This window comes from Primulina eburnea, chromosome 11 (assembly GCF_022965805.1).
Source record: "Primulina eburnea isolate SZY01 chromosome 11, ASM2296580v1, whole genome shotgun sequence".
Lineage (NCBI taxonomy): Eukaryota > Viridiplantae > Streptophyta > Magnoliopsida > Lamiales > Gesneriaceae > Primulina > Primulina eburnea.
Window position 1 is genome coordinate 7,206,240 of NC_133111.1, and position 20,132 is coordinate 7,226,371.

Here is a 20,132-nt window from a genome sequence, read left to right on the forward strand (position 1 = left end):
TGAGACTAGGGTTATTTTAAAAATTTGAGCTTTTTTTCAATTTAAGGCTTGTTTGACTTTCAAGATTTGATTAATAAATTTAATAATTTCAAAATATTGACTTCAGTTTTGGGATTTTGATTTCCCTTTGAAAATTAATTTTGATAGTCAAAATTATTAATTTGAGAATTTAATTCTCAATTTTCACTCTATGCTATTTCCAAATTAAGAATTTTCAAATTTTTGAAATTTTGATTTATAAACATGTTTGCATTGATAATTTATGGAAATTATGAAAATTTTAAAAGTTGATTTTAGAAATAATGGCACTTCGAAATTATGATTATAAACCTATTTAAAATTTATTTTAGGGATGTCAAAATCAGACACGACCCACCAACCCGACACAGTTCAACCCAAAAAAATCAGGTTTGAGGTTTTCAGGTTCGGTCAGATCGGGTTGGACCCGATAGCTGACCCAAAAAAAATGATTGGGTTGAGTTGAGTTGATTTGGATTGGGTCCGGGCTGACCCGAAAATTTTAAATTTTTTTCACAAAAATATAATTAATAAATGTTTCCTACATTTTTATATATTGTATGTCTGAAAAAATATTAATTGTATATTTATATAATAAATTTTCATATTTTAATATTTATTGAACATTTTTTTGTTTTTAAACAATTATTTATTTGATTCAGTAAATATATTTTATTTTTCTACAATTAGACTTTCAAATTTAAATCATATATATGAAGAGATTTTGTTAGTATGTGTTTAAATTTAAAATATTATTATTATTATTTTGAATTTTATTTAATTTATTTAAAAAATTTTAAAAAATTCAAAATCGGGTTGATCGGGTTCGGATTCGGGTTGAGAGTGTTCGGGTTGGGTTCGGGTTGAGCAAATTTTGAATAGTACTATTGCTCAACCCGACCCGACCCACCCGAATTGACACCTTTAATTTATTTGCATGAAATATATTACCCCAAAATTATTAATTTTTTGTTATTATATAATTTTTAATATTAAGATTATATTTATTTTCATAATCATACAGCAAATAAAATTTAAAAATTGTCATATTGAGATTCACATCTTGTCATATTTAATTATTAATTTTATTTTCTATAATTTTATATGAAAAAATAAAGTTAAAATGTGAATTATTAATTAATAAAAAAATGACTTATAAAGATACACATCATGGATAATTATTTTATTTGGATAATAATTATGAGTTCATGTATGAAAACATGATTTAAGAGAGTTCTTCATAGACCAATTTAAATTGCATTGATTTGGTGCTGATCTTATTGAGGAACGTTGCTCTTCTAAGGAGTTAGGTTTTTAAATAGGCATATCCCTATTTATTTTTCATGTGACCACTCTTGAAAAATGTTGATTGTGTTATCAAATAATTATTATAAGGAATATTAAGTAAAACTAAAAATTGTCCAGTGGACACATATAATTTTAAATAATTAATGTTTAGTCATGTTAGCTTTAGTTATTTGAAATTATACATTAAGTGAGTTGATGATAACATGAATGACATTTATTATGGTAAATTATTAAGAGCATAAATATTATACATTTGTGATTTAATGTCTTACTGATTCAAATGATTTTAATATATTAAAGAATAGTCGCAACATTATTTAATTAAATTAATATTATAAATTAATTTTTGAATCACACTTAGTTGTAACAGACATAAATATATAAAATCATTTGTCGTTTTGGTAAGATTTGGAGATGAATAATTATGGAGAATAAATATTTTATGCATAAATAATTCAATATCTCAATGATTCATATTATTCTAATTAATCGAAGAATAACAACAATATTTTCGATTGAATTAAAATTATACACAAATGATTCAAAATCACATTTTGTCATGATGTATATAAATTATAATTAATTATATTCGAATAGTGAAATTTATCCCATATGAAATTTAATCATGTTAAATACAATTAACTATGATATGATATTGGATTATTTTCTTAATTTACCCATGGGATTAAGAATATACATAATTCAATAATTACAACACTAAGTTGTATGAATCTAATTGAATTAAAAATTTAACTCACATGAAATTTTTATAACAGTGATTAATATGTGTAGCATGATTTATATGAGTAAAACATGACATCAAGAGCTAATTGATCATGTTACCACCGTTGATGGAAGAAAATGAAATATTAATCTTTCTTTTAATGAGCTTGATTTAAATTTTGGATCTTATGAAAAATGAGAGATTTCATTTTTAAAATTTTTCTCGTCATTAATTTTTAAAATTTGTGTCATGTTTGTTTGTATGCTTGTCGGATTTATGCAACTCTTGTTTTTAAATTAATAATAACGCATATACTGATTATTTACAATATATAACATACATCATAAATAATAAAGGATGATCGATAACCGAGAATTAATTGATCCATATGAGTCATATACAGATCCACGTCCAGAACCTAGGTAAATCCAAGGATACAAATACAATACTACATAAGCTCCCAATATTTTACATGTCTTTGATCTTCAAAACTCCTTTTGAGGATATAGACCTACCATCTTCAAATCTTGATCTCTTTTTTATCGTCAAATCCGGTCTACGATCAGAGACTGTGTTTTTCACTTGGATCGCACTAGAGAAGTCAAATGATTTGTGCGTTGAGACTGGATTTTCCGAATTTTCAAAATCTGGACTCCATGCAGCATCGCAGGACGCGGTCGTGGAAGACAATAGTGGCCAAAATATTTCACCAAATTCTTGGAGATGGGCGATAGGTGCTTTGGGGAAGGATGGAATTTCGGTGAACTTTTGAGCACAAAAACTCTATCGTATTATATGTCCCATAATCATATATTTATAGATTGCGATTCCTCATCTCATGAGGATTCCCTCTGCCATCAGGATTTGTAATCCTTCTCTCACCTGTACTCTTAATTTTCATTAAATAAATTCTCATATTATTTTTATATCATTTATTTATCAACATTTGAAAATAGGGAAAATTGGGAATCAGTACCTAAACCAAACCTATTTTTCCTTCAACTCCCTGGAGAGAGAAGAATGGTTAATATATACCAAATTTGCCCTTATACTACCTTCATTCCTATTTGAATTTTAATTGATCCCGCGCTTTCCGAAAATGGTATCAGAGCTAAAGGTTAATTCATTTCAAACACAAATTTATTATTACAAGTAAATAACTGTATGAGAAGGAGAATTTTGAAAAATTATGAATCCGAACTTCGGTTCGAGAAAAATAATTTACAAGGAATATTCCAATATTTTGGAATATAAACAAGTACATCTAACTATTGTTAGATATCAGAAACAGAAAGGGAAGCTACTGTATCCTCAGGTAAAATCTCAGGTAAACTTATGATTCAAAATAATAAGTTTCTGGAGATAGTTCCAGATTCTTCTAAGCTCTCTTCAGATCTTAGGGAAATTCAGAAGACAGTACAAAATTATGGCAATATGCTATATTTTGTACCGCAACGAATTAAGAAAATCTTTGAAACCCAAGAAGAAATTCTTGGAATATTAAAGGATATTCAAACAAGAATTCAGAAACTGGAACAACAACCTAGTTCCAGTAGACGAACTTCAGGAGGTTGGTTACCACCATCCTTTGGTACTGAACCTTTGTTACATCAACAAGGGAAGGCCATAGTGGTATCAAAACCCTTGACTGAAGAAGAAAAGATGATCAATCTAATCAAGTCGGTCTCAGAAAAGAAATTCATCTGATGACAACCTTAGAAAGGATTGGTTTAGAGGATCTACAAGAGCTTGCAGAATCTTTTGCAAATCTCAAAGTAGTAGATCTAAAGATGAATACAGCAGTAGGTGAAACACCACCTGCTATAACCTAGTCATCTTCTCAAGAGCCACCTAGGGAAAGTGTGGGTTCTCAGAATGTAAACATGAGAGAAGCTCAATCTGATTTCCATACTGGTGGAGGATCACACCCAGCCGGGACAAGGGCAAGCAGAAATCAAATCCCTCTGCACCAAACACCCTATGGGAAAACTGTTTTAGATCATATACGTCCTTACGGGGTTATGCTTAACCTTGATGTATTAGACTTCAAAACAGAGAAGATCTCATAGATGATTGGACATCTGCTATGAGAATTGCAGCAGGAACACTCGATCTCAACAAAGAAGGATTTATTAAACTTTGGAAATGAGTCTTATGGGATCAGTAAAAATTGCTTGGGACATGACTTCATTGGACATGAAAGAGTCAGTCCTAGCTGGTGAATCTCTTAGTGAGATCGCCGGAAAAATGGCTACCCTATTTAAAGCACATTTTATAAGGGTAGAATATTTCAACAGTCAAGATACAGAGAAGAAGAAGAAATATACTCAAGCTCTGTATAGTCTTGAATTACATGACATATGTTTGGTGGATGAATACATTATGTTATTCACTAAATATAGATGGAATTCAGGAGTCGAAGAAGATATAAATATGCAGCTTTTCTTCGCAAAAATGCCAAGCCCTTGGAGAGAAATGCTCATAAGGGAATATGTACCTGGAAATCCAGATACACTGGCACGAAGAGCCTCTTTCCTTAAAGGAAAATTGGCAGAATGGTGTCATATGGCAGCATTACAAAAGAATTACAAACGCTTAAGGGGTATCAACAAAAGAACTCCTTTGTGTTGTAAAGAAAATGATCTTCCAACAATTATTGGAAGTAAACCACAGAAGCATAAAAGGAATAGTTTTAGAACTCATCCTTATGCACGAAGTGGAAGAAGTTCTTGGAAACCAAGAACTGTATGGTCTAGATAGAAAGCCAGATCTTATAAATCTGGACAAAGAAGCGGACCATCAAGAAGTAGGATATCATCCCAAGCATCGAGTACATCTCGAAGCACAGGAAGAACACCTACGAAGAAAACTTTCAGAAGAGCTTATACTCGAGCTAATGAAAGTTTCAAAGATTGTAATTGCTGGACATGTGGAGCAAGAGGTCATATCTCGACCAACTGCCCAGAAAATGAAAAAAGAGGTATTAAACGTTTCGATCCTACTCCGGATATTGAAGAAGCAGTTTATTACCAAGATCTTATTCAAGTATACCGATTTGAGGACATGGCCTCAGATGAAAGTATATATGAAGAAGAAGAAGTATTAAGTCAGGAAGAATCTGATGGAACAGAATCGAAATCTGACTGAAGAAGAGGTGTTTCGACACGAAACACATGAAGATCTGTCTGGGTTTTTCAGCCAGACAACAATATCTCATAACATGGTTCAAAGAATTATGAGAGAAAATCCAAGTCTACAGAGATATCTAGGTTTCTCTGCAGGACAGGTAGAAAATTTCTTAGGAAGTCTTGGCCTAAGAAACAGAAAGCATCATCTAATCTATAAATTTTCTAGAAGGGAAATGGCAATCCCGATGGAACTTATAGGAAATAGAATGGAGATGCAGTTAATTCCTTCCGAAGAAATCAAGGAGGAATTACAAAAACTCAAGATAGAAGTAGCAAGGACTATGTCCTGGATTCATATTGGAGCAATCCAAATTATGATAAAAGCTACTTTCAAAGAAGGGACAGATTCACCTATTGATATTGCTATTTGCGATAAAAGAATGGGGAATCTACAAGATTCAGTACTGGGAACAATCTCAGGGAATCTCTGTGCGGGAAAGATTGTAGGAGTAATCTATCCAAGGATAGCCTATAACCTGGCAGATCGAGATTTCAGCCGAGCCTTGACATTGCATCAGAACTTCAAGGAAAAAAGGCTGATGAAAGAAGGTAATAGACCATATTCTATTACTTATCAAATTTCATATGCTCTATCTAATACACATCATTCTGAATTGTTTATTAGAAATGAGTTTATTGAAATCCCTGAGATATTCGGAAAAGTTGCTCAGACAATTTATCCAGAAAGAGTCGAGTTTCCCTTAATACAGGAAACAGATATCCAGATCCAAGACAAACCAATTCTACAAAGAAATCAAAGTCTTAGATTGGAATCAAGAAGACTATCTTTCCAAGGAGATAGAATTACAAGCTATAGATGGGATAAAAAGCCTATCATAGAAACCCAACAGGAGTTGAAAAGTTTTTCGACAATAGGAAAGCTCAGATGCCCAGAAGGTTGGAAGGAGGTAGAAATAGTATTTGATATTACAAAACAAAGGAATCAATTTCCTTGTAATTCAATATACTATTTGGAACAACCTATGATAGGAACTTACCAAGGACTGATTAATATCGGAGAATTGGAAGTCCATATCCAAGGGATTCCAGGTAAAGAATCAGATCGACTGATTCTTGGATTAGAGTTTCTCGAGGAACACAAACCTTGGAAACGTCTAGAGCATGGAATGAAGTTTATGGCAGATGATAAAATGTGGAAAATCCAATGACCACAAGTCCATTCTCTATATACATTCCGATAGGAATGTTATATGAACAATATAAGGCAGAATATTTTGCCGCTTATATTGATTCAGGGGCTGGAATCTGCACATCAAAAAGAGGAATCTTTCCAAATAATTTGGAAGAAGAGTTACCAAAGATTGCTGGCAGAGATTTTTCCAGAAGAATCTTAATCTTATGTAAAGGGATTAAGATGACTGAAATTATGATTGGAGGTGCGGGACAAACACCTTGGTATAAGGTAAAGACACCACCAATTTATTTTCATGATACAGGAGCTGATATATTGTTAGGAAATAGTTTCCTACAAATGTTCAAGTCCTATACACAAGAAAATAAGACTAGAAGATTAGTGTTCACAACACCCTGTGATCACAAAATCATAGTCCAGCGACTACGAGAGGCATTTTACAGAAAATTGCCGATCCAGTTTCGCAGCAAGCGTGGTGATTCAGGACAACTTCTGAACCCAAAAATGAAGGATTCTAGACGGTTTGGAGAAATAATGCTCCAGTTAAGAGCAGATCAAATACTCCAACCAGAAGATATAGAATGCCTTAAGATAACTCTACAAACAAATGAAGTAGAGTTCGAATCTAAGGTATCATTGGAAGATGTCAAGAAGAGGATCAAAGAAAATTACAATGAAGATCCCTTGGCATGGTGGGACAGAAATCAACTCAGAGCTTGTCTTAAGATCAAGGAAGGCAAAGAGTATGAATTTGTCCGTTGTAAACCCATCCCAACGAACATCATTGATCAAAAGGATATGCAGATTATAATCAAGGAACATTTAGACCTTGGTTTAATCAAAGCAGGTATATCACCATATAGCAGTCCAGGTTTTCTGGTAAGAAATCATGGTGAGATTAAACGAGGTAAACCCAGATTAGTTATTAATTATCAAGAAATTAATAAAATTCTGGAGTTTGATGGGTATTTTATACCTAGTAGAGAACACTTGATAAGTTGCATTCGCAATGCCAAGATATTCTCTAAATTCGATTGCAAGTCCGGATTCTATCAGATTCGGATGCAGGAAGAAAACAAGAAATTCACAGCTTTCTCCACACCTCAAGGACATTATATTTGGGAAGTATTACCAATGGGATTGGCTAATTCACCCCAGATATTTCAAAGAAAAATGGATAATCTTTTTAAAGATTATTTTAAGTTTATGTTTGATTACATCGACGATGTTTTGATAGCATCTAAAGATATAAATGAACACATTAAGCATTTGGAAATTTTCTCTAATGTTTGCAAGAAAGAAGGACTGGTTTTATCTGAAAAGAAAGAAGTCATTGCTACAAGGAAGATTGAATTCCTCGGAATTGAAATCGATGAGTCAGGAATAATTCTGCAAGAACACATAGTGGAGAAAGTGCAGAATTTTCCAAAAAATCTCAAGGACAAAAAGCAACTTCAAAGTTTCTTAGGAGTTGTTAATTTTGCTGGGATGTTTATCAAAAACCTAGCAAAACACAGGAAGGTGTTCAGTCCATTGTTGAAAAAAGATGCTAGATTTATATGGACAGACGAACACACAAAAGAACTTATCCATTTAAAGGAGGTTTGCAAGAATCTTCCGAAAATGGCCATTCCTCAAGATGAAGATGATCTGGTATTATATACTGATGCCAGTGATCATTGGTGGGCAGCAGTTCTTACTAAGCTCACCCCAGATGGAGAACAACCATGCAGATATTGTAGTGGGTTATTCTCAGATGCAGAAGCCATAGGATAGCATATCAACGAAAAAGAATTTTATGCAGTAAAGAGGGCTTTTGAAAAATGGCCATTATTTCTACTTGCAAAGAAATTCACTTTGAAAGTTGATAACACACAAGTTAAAGCTTTTTTAAGGAATAGAATTGAGTCTAAACCTGAGAAGGCTAGATTATTACGATGGCAAGCACTATGTCAGAATTATATTTTTGATATTGTGATAATTAAATCTCATGAAAATATTCTTGCAGATTTTTTAACAAGAGATGGACAGCATTGACATTGATGCTATTATCAAGATGCAAAGGCATTTGAGGGAACACCTTGAAATGCTTCAAAACGAGTTCAACAGGTTGGTCTTAAACGCAGAAGTTGCGGGAAGACTACAACAAGCATATAAGAGAGTTGTCTCTGATCGCATTACAAGATGCTTACAGGCATATACTCAGTTATGGTCTGTAACACAAAAGCCTATCCTCCAGGGCATTGAAAAGCTATTGGTTTCCCAAATGGAGAGTTTTCGAGTACAAGACTCTATACCTGTAGCGGGGGATTCAAATACCCCTTGCACAAGTGTTAAGTCGGGATCATCACCAGATGAGTCGGCTGAAACAAAAATTGAGACTCCCGATCCTTATCTTGAGTCATCAAGTCAACCCTTCACCTCGGGGATTGAAGAGGGAGAGATCAACCTTAGGCCTCGTATTGACAAAGGCAAATCTAAGGTTGGTATTAACGAATCAAAAATTTCTCCATTTCAGGTCTATCAGCAGAATTGGGAGAAATTAAAAACAAGAATTGGCATTAACCCAGCTACCAACAAGGTTGATGTTTCAGGAAAATATCCAAGGGTATGGATGAAACAAAATTCATATCCAAAGGAGGTTAAAGCATGGTATGAATTCGGGGCTCTTGCCTCAGTTTATACTACGTCACCCAGCTTTCCGGAAATATCAGGTCTACCAAAATGGATCCAGGAAGCTGTTCACGAGACTTGGGCAAACAATGATTATTTGTTCAGAGGAGATGTTTTGGAGCTATACTTTTTCAGTGCAGCACCAGAACCAGCAGGAAAAGGTTCTCATGAAGCCTTTCATTTCATCAAGCGAAGGAGGCCTGATACAAATGTCCAAAAATTTATCAAGGATCCTCCAACAGAAGAAACACCCCTGGTCGCTTCAATTACTGAAGATGATATTTCTACCAGAAGAGCTTGGGGTTTTTGGGTCTGTCTCACTGAGATGGACAAAGTCAAATTTCCGTTCAAATTTTATAATAATTCAGTGAACGGATCATTCATGTTAAATACCATGACAGGAAAAACAACAAGTTTTGCAGAAGATTTATTCGAGAAAAAGAGAAATCTTTTGTGGAACAGCAAGCTGCCGGCCAGTAAAGAAACTCGTCGGAAATTCTGTAACATGGCACATGTGGGAAGATGGTCTGAAAACATCTGTCCAGAATGCCAAAATCATAAGGAACCGGAATTCGGTAAAGGATTCAAACCGAGATCTGATCGGAAACACTTTACCGATACAAGTACAAGCGGGGATGAACCACATTCACGTTTTCCTCGAGGAAACCGAAAGCCAAAGATTCCTCGACAAAGTTAAAAGGAACATGTGAGCATCCCACCAAGAAAAAGACCACCAATAATAGGTGGTAGATGACACAGAAAACCACTAATGAGTGGTAAAAGACGAAAGAACTTTGGATACTTTATTTGAAAAAGGAATCCAATAAAGAAAGACGAGAAACTGGACCCAAATAAATCTATAAATAAGACCAAATGGGAACCAGTAACTCACACCAGACTTAAACCAAACTTGGAAACAAAAAGTATTTTGCATATCTCAGAGTTTCCAGGAAAAGGATTAAGGGAACAAGAAAAGAGCTGAAAAATTTCAAAGAATTTCAAAAGAAGCTCGAAGAAACAGGAAAAGAAATACAAGCTGATCTGATCCAGGTGCATATAAACTATTTATGCAGACAGATAAAATTGCAAGAAATGACTGTTTCTAGATTAATAATCTAGAAGAAGACAAATCAAGAAAGATGGAGGGACCATCTTAAAAGGACCACTCAACCACTACATGGTCCATATGCAAGCTGTAAAGGCTTATCAAGATTTGAAGTCCGAGTTTCAAATCCGAAGAAAGCCTTCTGTAAATAAAGAAGCATAAGGAAGATGAAGACATCGATCAACCTCTTCATTTTTCTTCAAACCATTTGTAATATTTTCTCTTTCATGTTTATGTGTGTTGTAAGTTCAGCTACTATTAGTAGCTAAACAAGTTTCTCCTTCTCTACAGGAGGTTACTATGTATTAATAAAGGTTCTGTGTTTGAATAAAGGAGATCTTTGCTCTAGCCCCTCTCATGTATTATTTTCAAAATTTTATCTTTTACTGTACACTCTAAGGTAGGAAACGAATTAGAGTTGTGCCAAGTGCTGCTGAAAGAATCTGCTTCAGTAACCATCAGTTGCGATCGCGTGGTTGGGCTGTGAGGAGCAGTCTGTAAATACGGTGGATATAACCCGGTGGTACTCCGGTCAAAAAGGTATAAGATTTAATTTATTTTACGGAAGCATGACGGACCATAATTTAAAAGAAAATCAATTATTTAAAAAAGGAGAGTGAAGGGTATTTTGGGTAGTGAGGGAGTGAAAAGAAAGTTGGGGAAATTTAGGGACTGAATCACAAGTCCTCCTTGAAAATACATGATATATTATATTATATAACAAATATTTAATAGTTCCATGTAAAATCTATATACAAACACTAATATATCTACGCATATACATTTAATACATTCATAGACATATTAATTAAATTAAATAATTATTATTTAAATAATATAATTAATTCATTAGTTAATTAATTTTAGATCTCTTTAGAACATTTTACGAGAATTTGTACATGTTAATAATCACAACTATTAGTTCGATCATTTAATCAATAAATTATAAATTCACTAAATAAATGATTTCAAACTCGTTATAACCCTAATTGACGATCTGAAACCGCCGGTGCGTCAGGGATAAAAGTTTTGTTCATATAACGAAAATCGAAAATTTTGAAGATCGACATTTTAGCTCATCATATTGGGCAGCTGCCAGTTTAGTGAACTTCTTCACCAAAATAAGCAGATCCACTATCGTTCCTCAATTAGCAATTAAGCTAACTTTCATTTCTTACATCATATTGAAAGCTTATAAACTTCTTTATAAGTAACTTGTTTGATCTCCATCAAATTATAGTCGTCAAATTCAACTTTTGGACTTTGACTTTCTTAACGAGAACACATAATCTGATGCTTATGTGAACCTCAATGGTTCAGGGATATAGCTAACCGTGGGTTCAGATCTCCATGTGATTAAGAATAACATTTATTCTTATTCAGGTTTACCCTAATTATGTGAGTCCAGTGACCGAAGAGGGCGAGGGGTGATCGTCAGTGCCATTAGGTTGCATGGACAATGATCGGCTCCTGGCAGGCTTCTAAGCGGAGGGAATATGAATGAACCGATCTTACACCAGAAGGAGATGTATTCCAAAACTGTTCAGGTATGAGACTGTGCAGTTGAGGGGGCTTAAAAGATCTGATATGTATTACTCATATCAAAAAGTGCATCTTCTTTTCGGTAGCTCATCACATAAGAACTCCAAAGTTAAGCGTGCTTGACTTGAGTTAATTCTGGGATGAGTGACCCCTTGGAATGTTTCTTAGGGTGCGTGTGAGTGAGGACTTAAGCATGCTGGAAAGACCCGTTTTGGTACAGTGAGGACAGTCGTCGAATCTGGGGCGTTACAGTTGGTATCAGAGACGACCTCTCCTAGTACTGTGTGGTTTGGAGACGAACCAAGCGTAAGCTGGTGGGCATGTGAGTCCCGGGGTCGAAGAGGGCGGGGGGTGGTCGCCGGTGCCATGAGGTTGGATGGACAATGAGCGGCTCCTGGCAGGCTTTTAAGTGGAGGGAACATTAATGAACCGGTCTTACACTGGAAGGAGAGGGATTCCAAAACTGTTCAGGTATGAGACTGTATAGCTGAGGGGGGCTTAAAAGATTTTATATGTACTACTCATATTTTAATGCCCGAGATTCTGATTATGTTAAGCTGAGATTATTGATTTTGAACTGATATGATTATAGACGGATCACTCGAGACCAGATTGAGCGAAACATGTGAATTGTGTAAGTTTTGGACAAAACGTCTGGCGCCCGAGCGGTAGTTTTTGACCGCCCGAGCTCTAGTGTTCAATAGGATTATGTTTCGGGCAGAAAGTTCGACGCCCGAACGGTAGTCTGTGACCGCCCGAGCGCTAATATTGAACAAGCTGAACACTTGGACAGAAGGTTCGGCGCCCGAGCGGTAGTTTGTGACCGCCCGAGCGCCAGTGTGCAATAAAAAAAATTCTCGGACAGAACGTTCCACGCCCGAGCGGTGATTTATCACCGCCCGAGCGCCGCCTGAAATGGTTGAAGAATAAGACACGTATCTTTAGCATGCAAGTGGATGTATATAAACTTCATTCCTTCAGATTAGCAAAGAGAAAACATAGAAAGCTTTAGAGAAAAGTCCGTAGAAATCCTCACGCCTTTTATCTTGTAGATTTGTGATTTGCGCAAGATCCGCCCATTATATTTTCAATTCGACTTCAGTACCGTGTTTCTATTTATGAGAGCTTCAACTGGACGTAAGTTTCTTATGTTTTTTTATATGATTTGAAATTATGGTATTGCCAGAATCAGATATGATTCATATATGGTGTTCTTGATATAGTAGATAGCGTATAATTGAAACCGGATTGAAGAACGGATACCATATGAAATTGTTATGATTTTCAGAATAGAATTGACTGAGATTTGGTATTAGATTTGTGTTGTTATCGATTATGAGTTGCAGGAATCGATATGTATTGCTGGGTATATTGAGATTGTGCAGTTATGCCATTGAAACATAATTTGAATTAGTTCTGATTATATCAAGTATTGATTGAGTGGGGTACTGATATTGTATTCCTCGGTATTGTCATTGCCAGATTGAGTATTGACAGGCCTTGAATTAGAGACTGTGACTTCAGCAGATCGACTGAAAGAAAGGTATAAATCAATGTTAACCGGGAGATCGACTTAAGTCAGATTGGACTCGAGTTTCTCAAAAACCACATACTTTAATTATTGCATTGATGTTTGCAATTCATGATATTGATATGCTTAGTCTATTGAGTTATAGCAAAACAAATATTGAGTCATGGGCGGAGATGCCTAGTCATTGGCAGAATATGCCAAGTCATTGGCGAATATGCCAAGACACTGGATATTTGGTTTATATCGATGTTTGCTTAGGAGCCGATCGACTCCTACCGCTGAGATTCGATATATGAGACAATGTCGAGAAACCGGGATCCCTAGATTAGAAATGAATCGAGTCTGAGATGACGAGTTACAAGTTTATTTACAGTTTTATATCAATTCATGTTTTCAGATTTGATACATGTTATTGATGACTGTTTATGCTTTTATATATGTTTTTATATGATTGCATGTCTTCATTGTTTATACTGAGATTATATTCTCACCGGAGTTATCCGGCTATTGTCAAAAGGTGGAACATGATCAGGGTCAGGAAGAGGATGAGAGAGGACAAGTCAGCGTGGAGATCCGGAGCAGAAGTAGATTAGGATTCATCACTTGAGATATAGTTGTTGAACCCTAGTTTGGTTATGTTATCATTGTACAAGAATTGTACTTTTTGTTGATATTTGTATAAGACAGATTCCATTACGTTCCACATTTTAAAAAAATTTAGACCCTGTTTATCTTAATTGATTAACTTATTCCCAAGAATGATTAAAAATTGAACTAGCGTCCGGGTCCCCAAAAATATCAAGAAGGTGCATCTTCTTTTCGATAGTTCATCACATAAAACTCCAAAGTTAAGCGTGCTTGACTTGGGGTAATTCTGGGATGGGTGACCGCCTAGGAAGTTTCTCAGGGTACGTGTGAGTGAGGACATAAGCACGCTGGAAAGACCCATCTTGGTACAATGAGGACAGTCGTCGAATCTCCTGGGATGGGTGACCCCCTGGGAAGTTTCTTCGTGTGCGTGTGAGTGAGGACATAAGAACGCTGGAAAGACCCGTCTTGGTACAGTGAGGACAGTCGTCGAATCTGGGCGTCTTGTCTTCATTAATTAATTTTAAGTCTAATAAGTGATTTATAAAGTCTACTCAATTATATATTTAAAGTATGGAATTTAATGTGTAGAAATCATATAGTATTAGGATTGATGAGATTCTAATGAAAGGGTGCCATTTAATGTGGTGTTTGGCAAGGGACACATTGCTTTGCTAAGTCCACATTGAAGGGACATGTTGAATGGTTGTAGTCCCCAAACCAAATCTATATATAAACATGTTGTTATTCTTCCTTCCCCATTCAAGAGAGGATTAAGGAACTTCTAGTAGGAATCAAAAGTGAGAAACTTGTTGATCCATTGAAGAATTAACGAGATTTGGCTGTGGAAGGCTTAATCCAAGACAAATTATTTATCATGGATTCCGGTATGTTATAAAGTATTTATTTATGATAATATGACATGAATGTTTAAAGATCTTATTGTGGTTATGAAATTTAAAGTACCAACACAAGCTACATAAAGACATACGTAGTCCGAAATACGAGATATATAGGTTCTGTAAAACATAATTTTATACGAAAAAACAGGAAAATCAGTGTAATATGGAGTAGAACATTGGAATTAGGTTACCACTTCGACTATTCTATCAAAAGCTTCAGGGCCATGTCTATCAATGTATCTTTCAACTGATTTTCTTGCATCAAGACTCATCATTTGAAGGACTTTTTTTGGCCTTGATCAGGATATTGATTGTTGGAATCCATATTGAAGGGAAATATAATTTCCATATTAAATTTATTTCCTTAATATTATCTTTTCTTTGTTGATTTGATTGAGTATAATATTTAATTGTGGTTTTGTCTTTCTAGATAATTATGTTAAGATTTTATTGTGATATAATATCATGTGGAATATTTTGTTTTACTTTTCTAGATATTATCTTTGTGATAAATATCTTTTAGATATTATATTTATGATAATGATTTAATGAGATATGATATCAATATTTGAAAAGAGTTTATTTCTAATTAGACTCTCACTTTCCTTGTGAAATAGGTTTCCTTGAAGAATAAAAGTCTACATCTATAAATAAGAGATAAAAGACGTTGTTGAAGCGCTCTCTCTCTCTCTCTCTTCTCTCTCTCTTGTGCACAAGCCTTCTCGATTATTCATACATGCACTTTGGAGAGAGCTCTTGGATTGAGGATTCACGCATACTTTTAAGAGAGAGCTTTTTCGATTTATATCGTTTTCACTTTTCGCTCGGAGGTTTTCATGAATGCATAACTTATGCACTTTTGCACGTTCAGAATTTCAGAGAAAACCTTATTCAAGAGACGTGCTGTGTTTGAAGAGTTGTGATAGAGTGTTGCCGTGAATGTTGGGAACATCTCCAGACAACATCTAGGAAGAAGTTGGCCGAAGATTGCTTCTCTTGGATCTACTGTTTGGCAACACGTTTTTGCTTTCTTGTTTTAGTTTTATTCTGGTTGTTTGTTTTTAGAAAACATTTTTTTTCTCAACTTGTTGAGGAAATTGATTTTTGTCATAATCACTAGTGTTAGGTTTTTGTGTAAACATTGTGGTTTTCTAGTGATTAATTTTTGCCATAAGGCACTGCACAAGTATTTATACTTGTGCATATTTAATCTTGTCCATCTATTTATTTCAAGTCAATTTGTGTTATAAAAGTTAATTTTCCGCCGCGTGTAGATGTTGTCTGAGATGTTGTAACATCTGGCACAACATTTAATTCTGATAAAACACTAATTTATTGTTTTACATCATATTCTGATATTTTCATTATTTTCAATATCTGTCGGACAAAATAATCCTAACACATATAATTGCTAATGTTTACATATTTCCTCACAAAGTTTTCATATATGTAAGCTGCTCCATTGAACATTGGCAACACCAGCCATACACACAACATAAGCTTCATATATGGCCAGAATGGAAGCCTGCAATGCATTTAATTTGTACATGATTGAATTAATTAAATTCGAGTATTTTGGTGTCGACGTATGATAGAATATCGAATGATCGAGTGTATATATTACGTGTATACCACTGAAGAATTTTCCAAAAAGAAAGCTCGAATAGAGTTACGAAGGAGTAAAGAACCCAATATGTCAACCATTTCTGGTCATCGTCTGCTATGGAAGGGCTCTCTATTGCTCTCATCGATCCATACCTGTTATTGAATTCAGTATTAACAAATTTAAAATACACACAAATCATTGAAAGTTAATGTTATATATACATATAGCTTCATTTTATTTAGTTTCTTTGATCAGCAGGGAGTAGAATTTATTTAATCATACAGGGGAAATAGAAGCATCACTCCAGGTCTGCAAGACAAATTAATCAAAAGAAACAAAAATAATATTCAGGCAATCATATTGAAATAATAATAATAATAATAATAATTAATAAACGAAATTTTTAAAAAAGGGTGGCATAATTAAAGAATAATGTGGTAAACATTGTAAGAAAAATACCCACAACTGCATCCAAATGCCTTGCAATGGCTCCAAGAATACCCATGCTAGCCTCTTTTACTTTTGAGTTGGTCTCATGTGAGACCGTCTCACGGATCATAATCTGTGAGACGGGTCAACCCTACTATTCACAATAAAAAGTAATACTCTTAGCATAAAAAATAATACTTATTCATGGGTGACCCAAATAAGAGATTCGTCTCACAAATACGATCCGTGATACCGTCTCACACAAGTTTTTGTCTTTACTTTTTGTTGTTCTTATTAATATCATACTTTTTTTGGTAAAAGAATTTTGCTGAGGGGTTAGAATTTGAAATCTTCAGGTATATATTCTATGCTTTTAATAGCCTATCACTGATTGGCATTGTATATGATCATATTGAAGAAGCTAAGCATAACTTTTTGATAGATTCGACGGCTTCCTTTCCTCTAACAGAAGTAAAAGAAGTGTGAAAGAAAGTGGGATGGCAAGGAAGAGAGAATTTGACTTGAGGATGTTGCAAAGTTGGTTCATTTTTTTATTTAGCTTTTCTCTAACTTTCTTTTTTTATGACCATGAGTGCTGTGGTGGGTGTGCACTGAGTAAAGTCCAGGACTAACGCAGTTTCCTGCAAACGAAACTAGCTAGGGAAACTGCATGGGGCAAACCATGTGCAAGAGACTCTCCCAAAAAAATATTGATAGGAAAAATCGAACTCGTGACTATTGATCAAGCGTTCACCTATTTTATCAACTTGGATACTCTAATGGGGTAGTTTTTCTCAAACTTGGACAATATTAATTTTTTTTATTCTTATATGTACGATCATCAATGTGATTAGTATGGTACCTATGTTCCACCAATCAATTCTCTATTTCGATAATTGGATGAGAATGATTGATAAAATCGATGTTTTTCATACATTAATTGTGAAATAAAATTAAGAGATTGTATATAAATTTCTTTAACTACATGATTTTAATCATTAATTTATTGATGTTGGTTTATCGTGAATTCATAACATAAAGAATTGAATATCAATTTTTAACGTAGTAGCTATTTTTTGATTTATCATATTTGTTTCTCCTGTAATGGTTCAAATTGAGCAATTTTGACAGGAACTTGCAATATTTAGCGAGCGTGACTAGAAAATAGCAAAGTTTTTTCAGATATGAACATTTGCTTTTTGGGTATATATGAAAATATTTTATAATAATATAAATATTTATTTAATTTATTTCTACATTTATATTATCTATATTATAATATCTAAACGCTTAGAGAAACTATAATTTGGTCATTTTAAGGGATGTCCAAATTCATACCTATCATTCTTCCAAAATATTTAATAATTAAAGTGCCAAAAAGTAAATAACTCATTCAAAAACTTCCCAAATTCTCTCTCACTATCCCATTATCCTAACCATTATATCATTATTTTAAGATTAAATAAAATATATTGGTAAAAACTTGTGTGAGACGGTCTCATGGGTCTTATTTTATGAGATAGTCTCACGGGTCGTATTGTGTGAGACAGATATCTTATTGAGGCCATCCATGAAAAAGTATTATTTTTTATGCCAAGAATTATTTTTTATTGTGAATATCAGTAGGGTTGACTCGTCTCATCGATAAAGATTCGTGAGATCGTCTCCAAGAGACCAACTCAAATATGTTATAATTAGGGATGTAAATGAGCCGAGCTGTTCGCGATTTTTTCGGATCTCGGCTCGTTAAAAAGCTCGTTCGGGCTCGTTCGTTAAGCTTATCGAGCCGAGCCCGAGCCTTATTTTGGGCTCGACAATTTTGTTGAGCCGAGCTTGAGATTAATGATGTTCGGCTCGTTAGCTCGTGAACATGTTCGATAATAGGTTCGTGAGCTCAAAATTGAGCTCTGCTCGTTTAGTTGGCTCGTGAGCTCGAGTTCGAGCTCGGCTCGTTTAGCTGGCTCGTGAGCTCGAGCTCGAGCTCGGCTCGTTTAAGTGGTTGATGGGCGAAAAAAACGGAAATATCAGCGACGGTCTGCATTAAAACCGTCGCATATTAAATTTAGCGACGGTTTATTAAAACCCGTCGCTATTATAGCGACTGTTTACATCAAACCGTCGCTATAATAGCGACTGTTATGAATAAACCGTCGTCGATTAATATAAGAGACGGTTTTAGCAAACCGTCGCTGATGGCAACGGTTTTGGGGTTTAGGGTTTAGGGTTTTAGCAAACTGTCTATAAATTGTCGTGTTTAGAGTCGTTTGTAACATTTGCACTTAGTCATCCTGAGTGTTTATTAAATAGATATATCTGTTGTCCTTACAATCGAAAAAAATGTCAGAACAAACCATATTTAGACGAAATTACAAACCATTTGTGTTTCCTAATAAAAAGTACAAAATTGTTGATGTCAATCGAAAAAAGAGTCTTGGATACTACGAACCATTTGTGTTTCCTACGCAAGCCTCGCAAGTTGTGTATTTGACTTATCCAACAACGAAGAGAGCAGAATCAGATTGGATGCATGTGAGTACTCTACGTAGGCGAGCTTATGTCACTGATGTCGAGCAAAATACTGAGCATAATCAAATTGATGCGAACGATGCATTTCAAAACAACGAAAGTGGACCTCATGACATCTCAACTCAATTTCTTTTATCGTCTCAAAATCTAGTCGATATTAATGTTATGTACGACAACGAAATTGATTTGAACTGAAAGTGAAACAGAAGAAATTCAATATTCGAGCGACGATGTTCGTGACATTTATTGAATTGTACTTTGGAAAAAAAATATATTTCATTAATTATAAATGTTAATGTTTTACAATTATTGAATTTATTTTAGCGAGCACGACATGGCAGAGATCCAACGTCATGGGAGCTATACGTTCACACACATCGACATGCAGATGGATCTTTCGTTGACACGCGATCCCTCCTGCTCCACGTAAGTTTATTAAATTTCGTTATTATCATCAACGTTACTGTTAGACTTGAATTTTATTGTGGCGATGATAACTAAAACAAGTAGACCAGCAGACCAGAACAACAGAATAACTTATCAGTAGCTGCTGTTCTAGTAAAACTAAACCAGTAGAAAAGGGATAACAATTCAAAACCAGTAGAGAACGTTTTCTAACGTTGCTATCTTAATTGTTACCGTTAAAGAGTTCCTAGTACTAGTATTAATTGCAGCATTAAATACTATACGGAGTCATTTAATGCATATTACCCAATTAAGTATAAAACAAGACTGATTGTTTTATAGCTTTTCTACAGGAACTTGTTTCGGTAATAAAGCTGATTGTATCAGTTATCTGAAGACTTCTCTGATTGTGAACGTTGAACTCAGTCGATTAT

The 20,132-nt window shown here is 34.6% G+C and overlaps 1 protein-coding gene across 1 annotated transcript; it reads right to left on the minus strand.

Moving 5' to 3' along the window:
- Positions 1-14,914: 14,914 nt before the first annotated feature.
- On the minus strand, positions 14,915-16,843 carry LOC140805343 (HVA22-like protein f). Its single transcript, XM_073161620.1, has 5 exons — positions 16,782-16,843; positions 16,621-16,647; positions 16,365-16,490; positions 16,135-16,257; positions 14,915-15,032 (listed from the first exon to the last, which is right to left on the minus strand). Exons 1-5 carry the CDS (start codon positions 16,841-16,843, stop codon positions 14,915-14,917), a joined length of 456 nt encoding a protein of 151 aa, XP_073017721.1.
- Between the last annotated feature and the right edge of the window lie 3,289 nt (positions 16,844-20,132).

Excerpts from the sequence above, each read along its gene's own strand:
- LOC140805343 (XM_073161620.1), bottom strand. The coding sequence starts at position 16,843 with ATGGGTATTCTTGGAGCCATTGCAAGGCATTTGGATGCAGTTGTGGGT. Across the intron at positions 16,491-16,620 it reads GTGATGCTTCTATTTCCCCT|GTATGGATCGATGAGAGCAA; the intron begins GTATGATTAAAT and ends ATTCAATAACAG. Across the intron at positions 16,258-16,364 it reads TTTTGGAAAATTCTTCAGTG|GCTTCCATTCTGGCCATATA; the intron begins GTATACACGTAA and ends AATGCATTGCAG.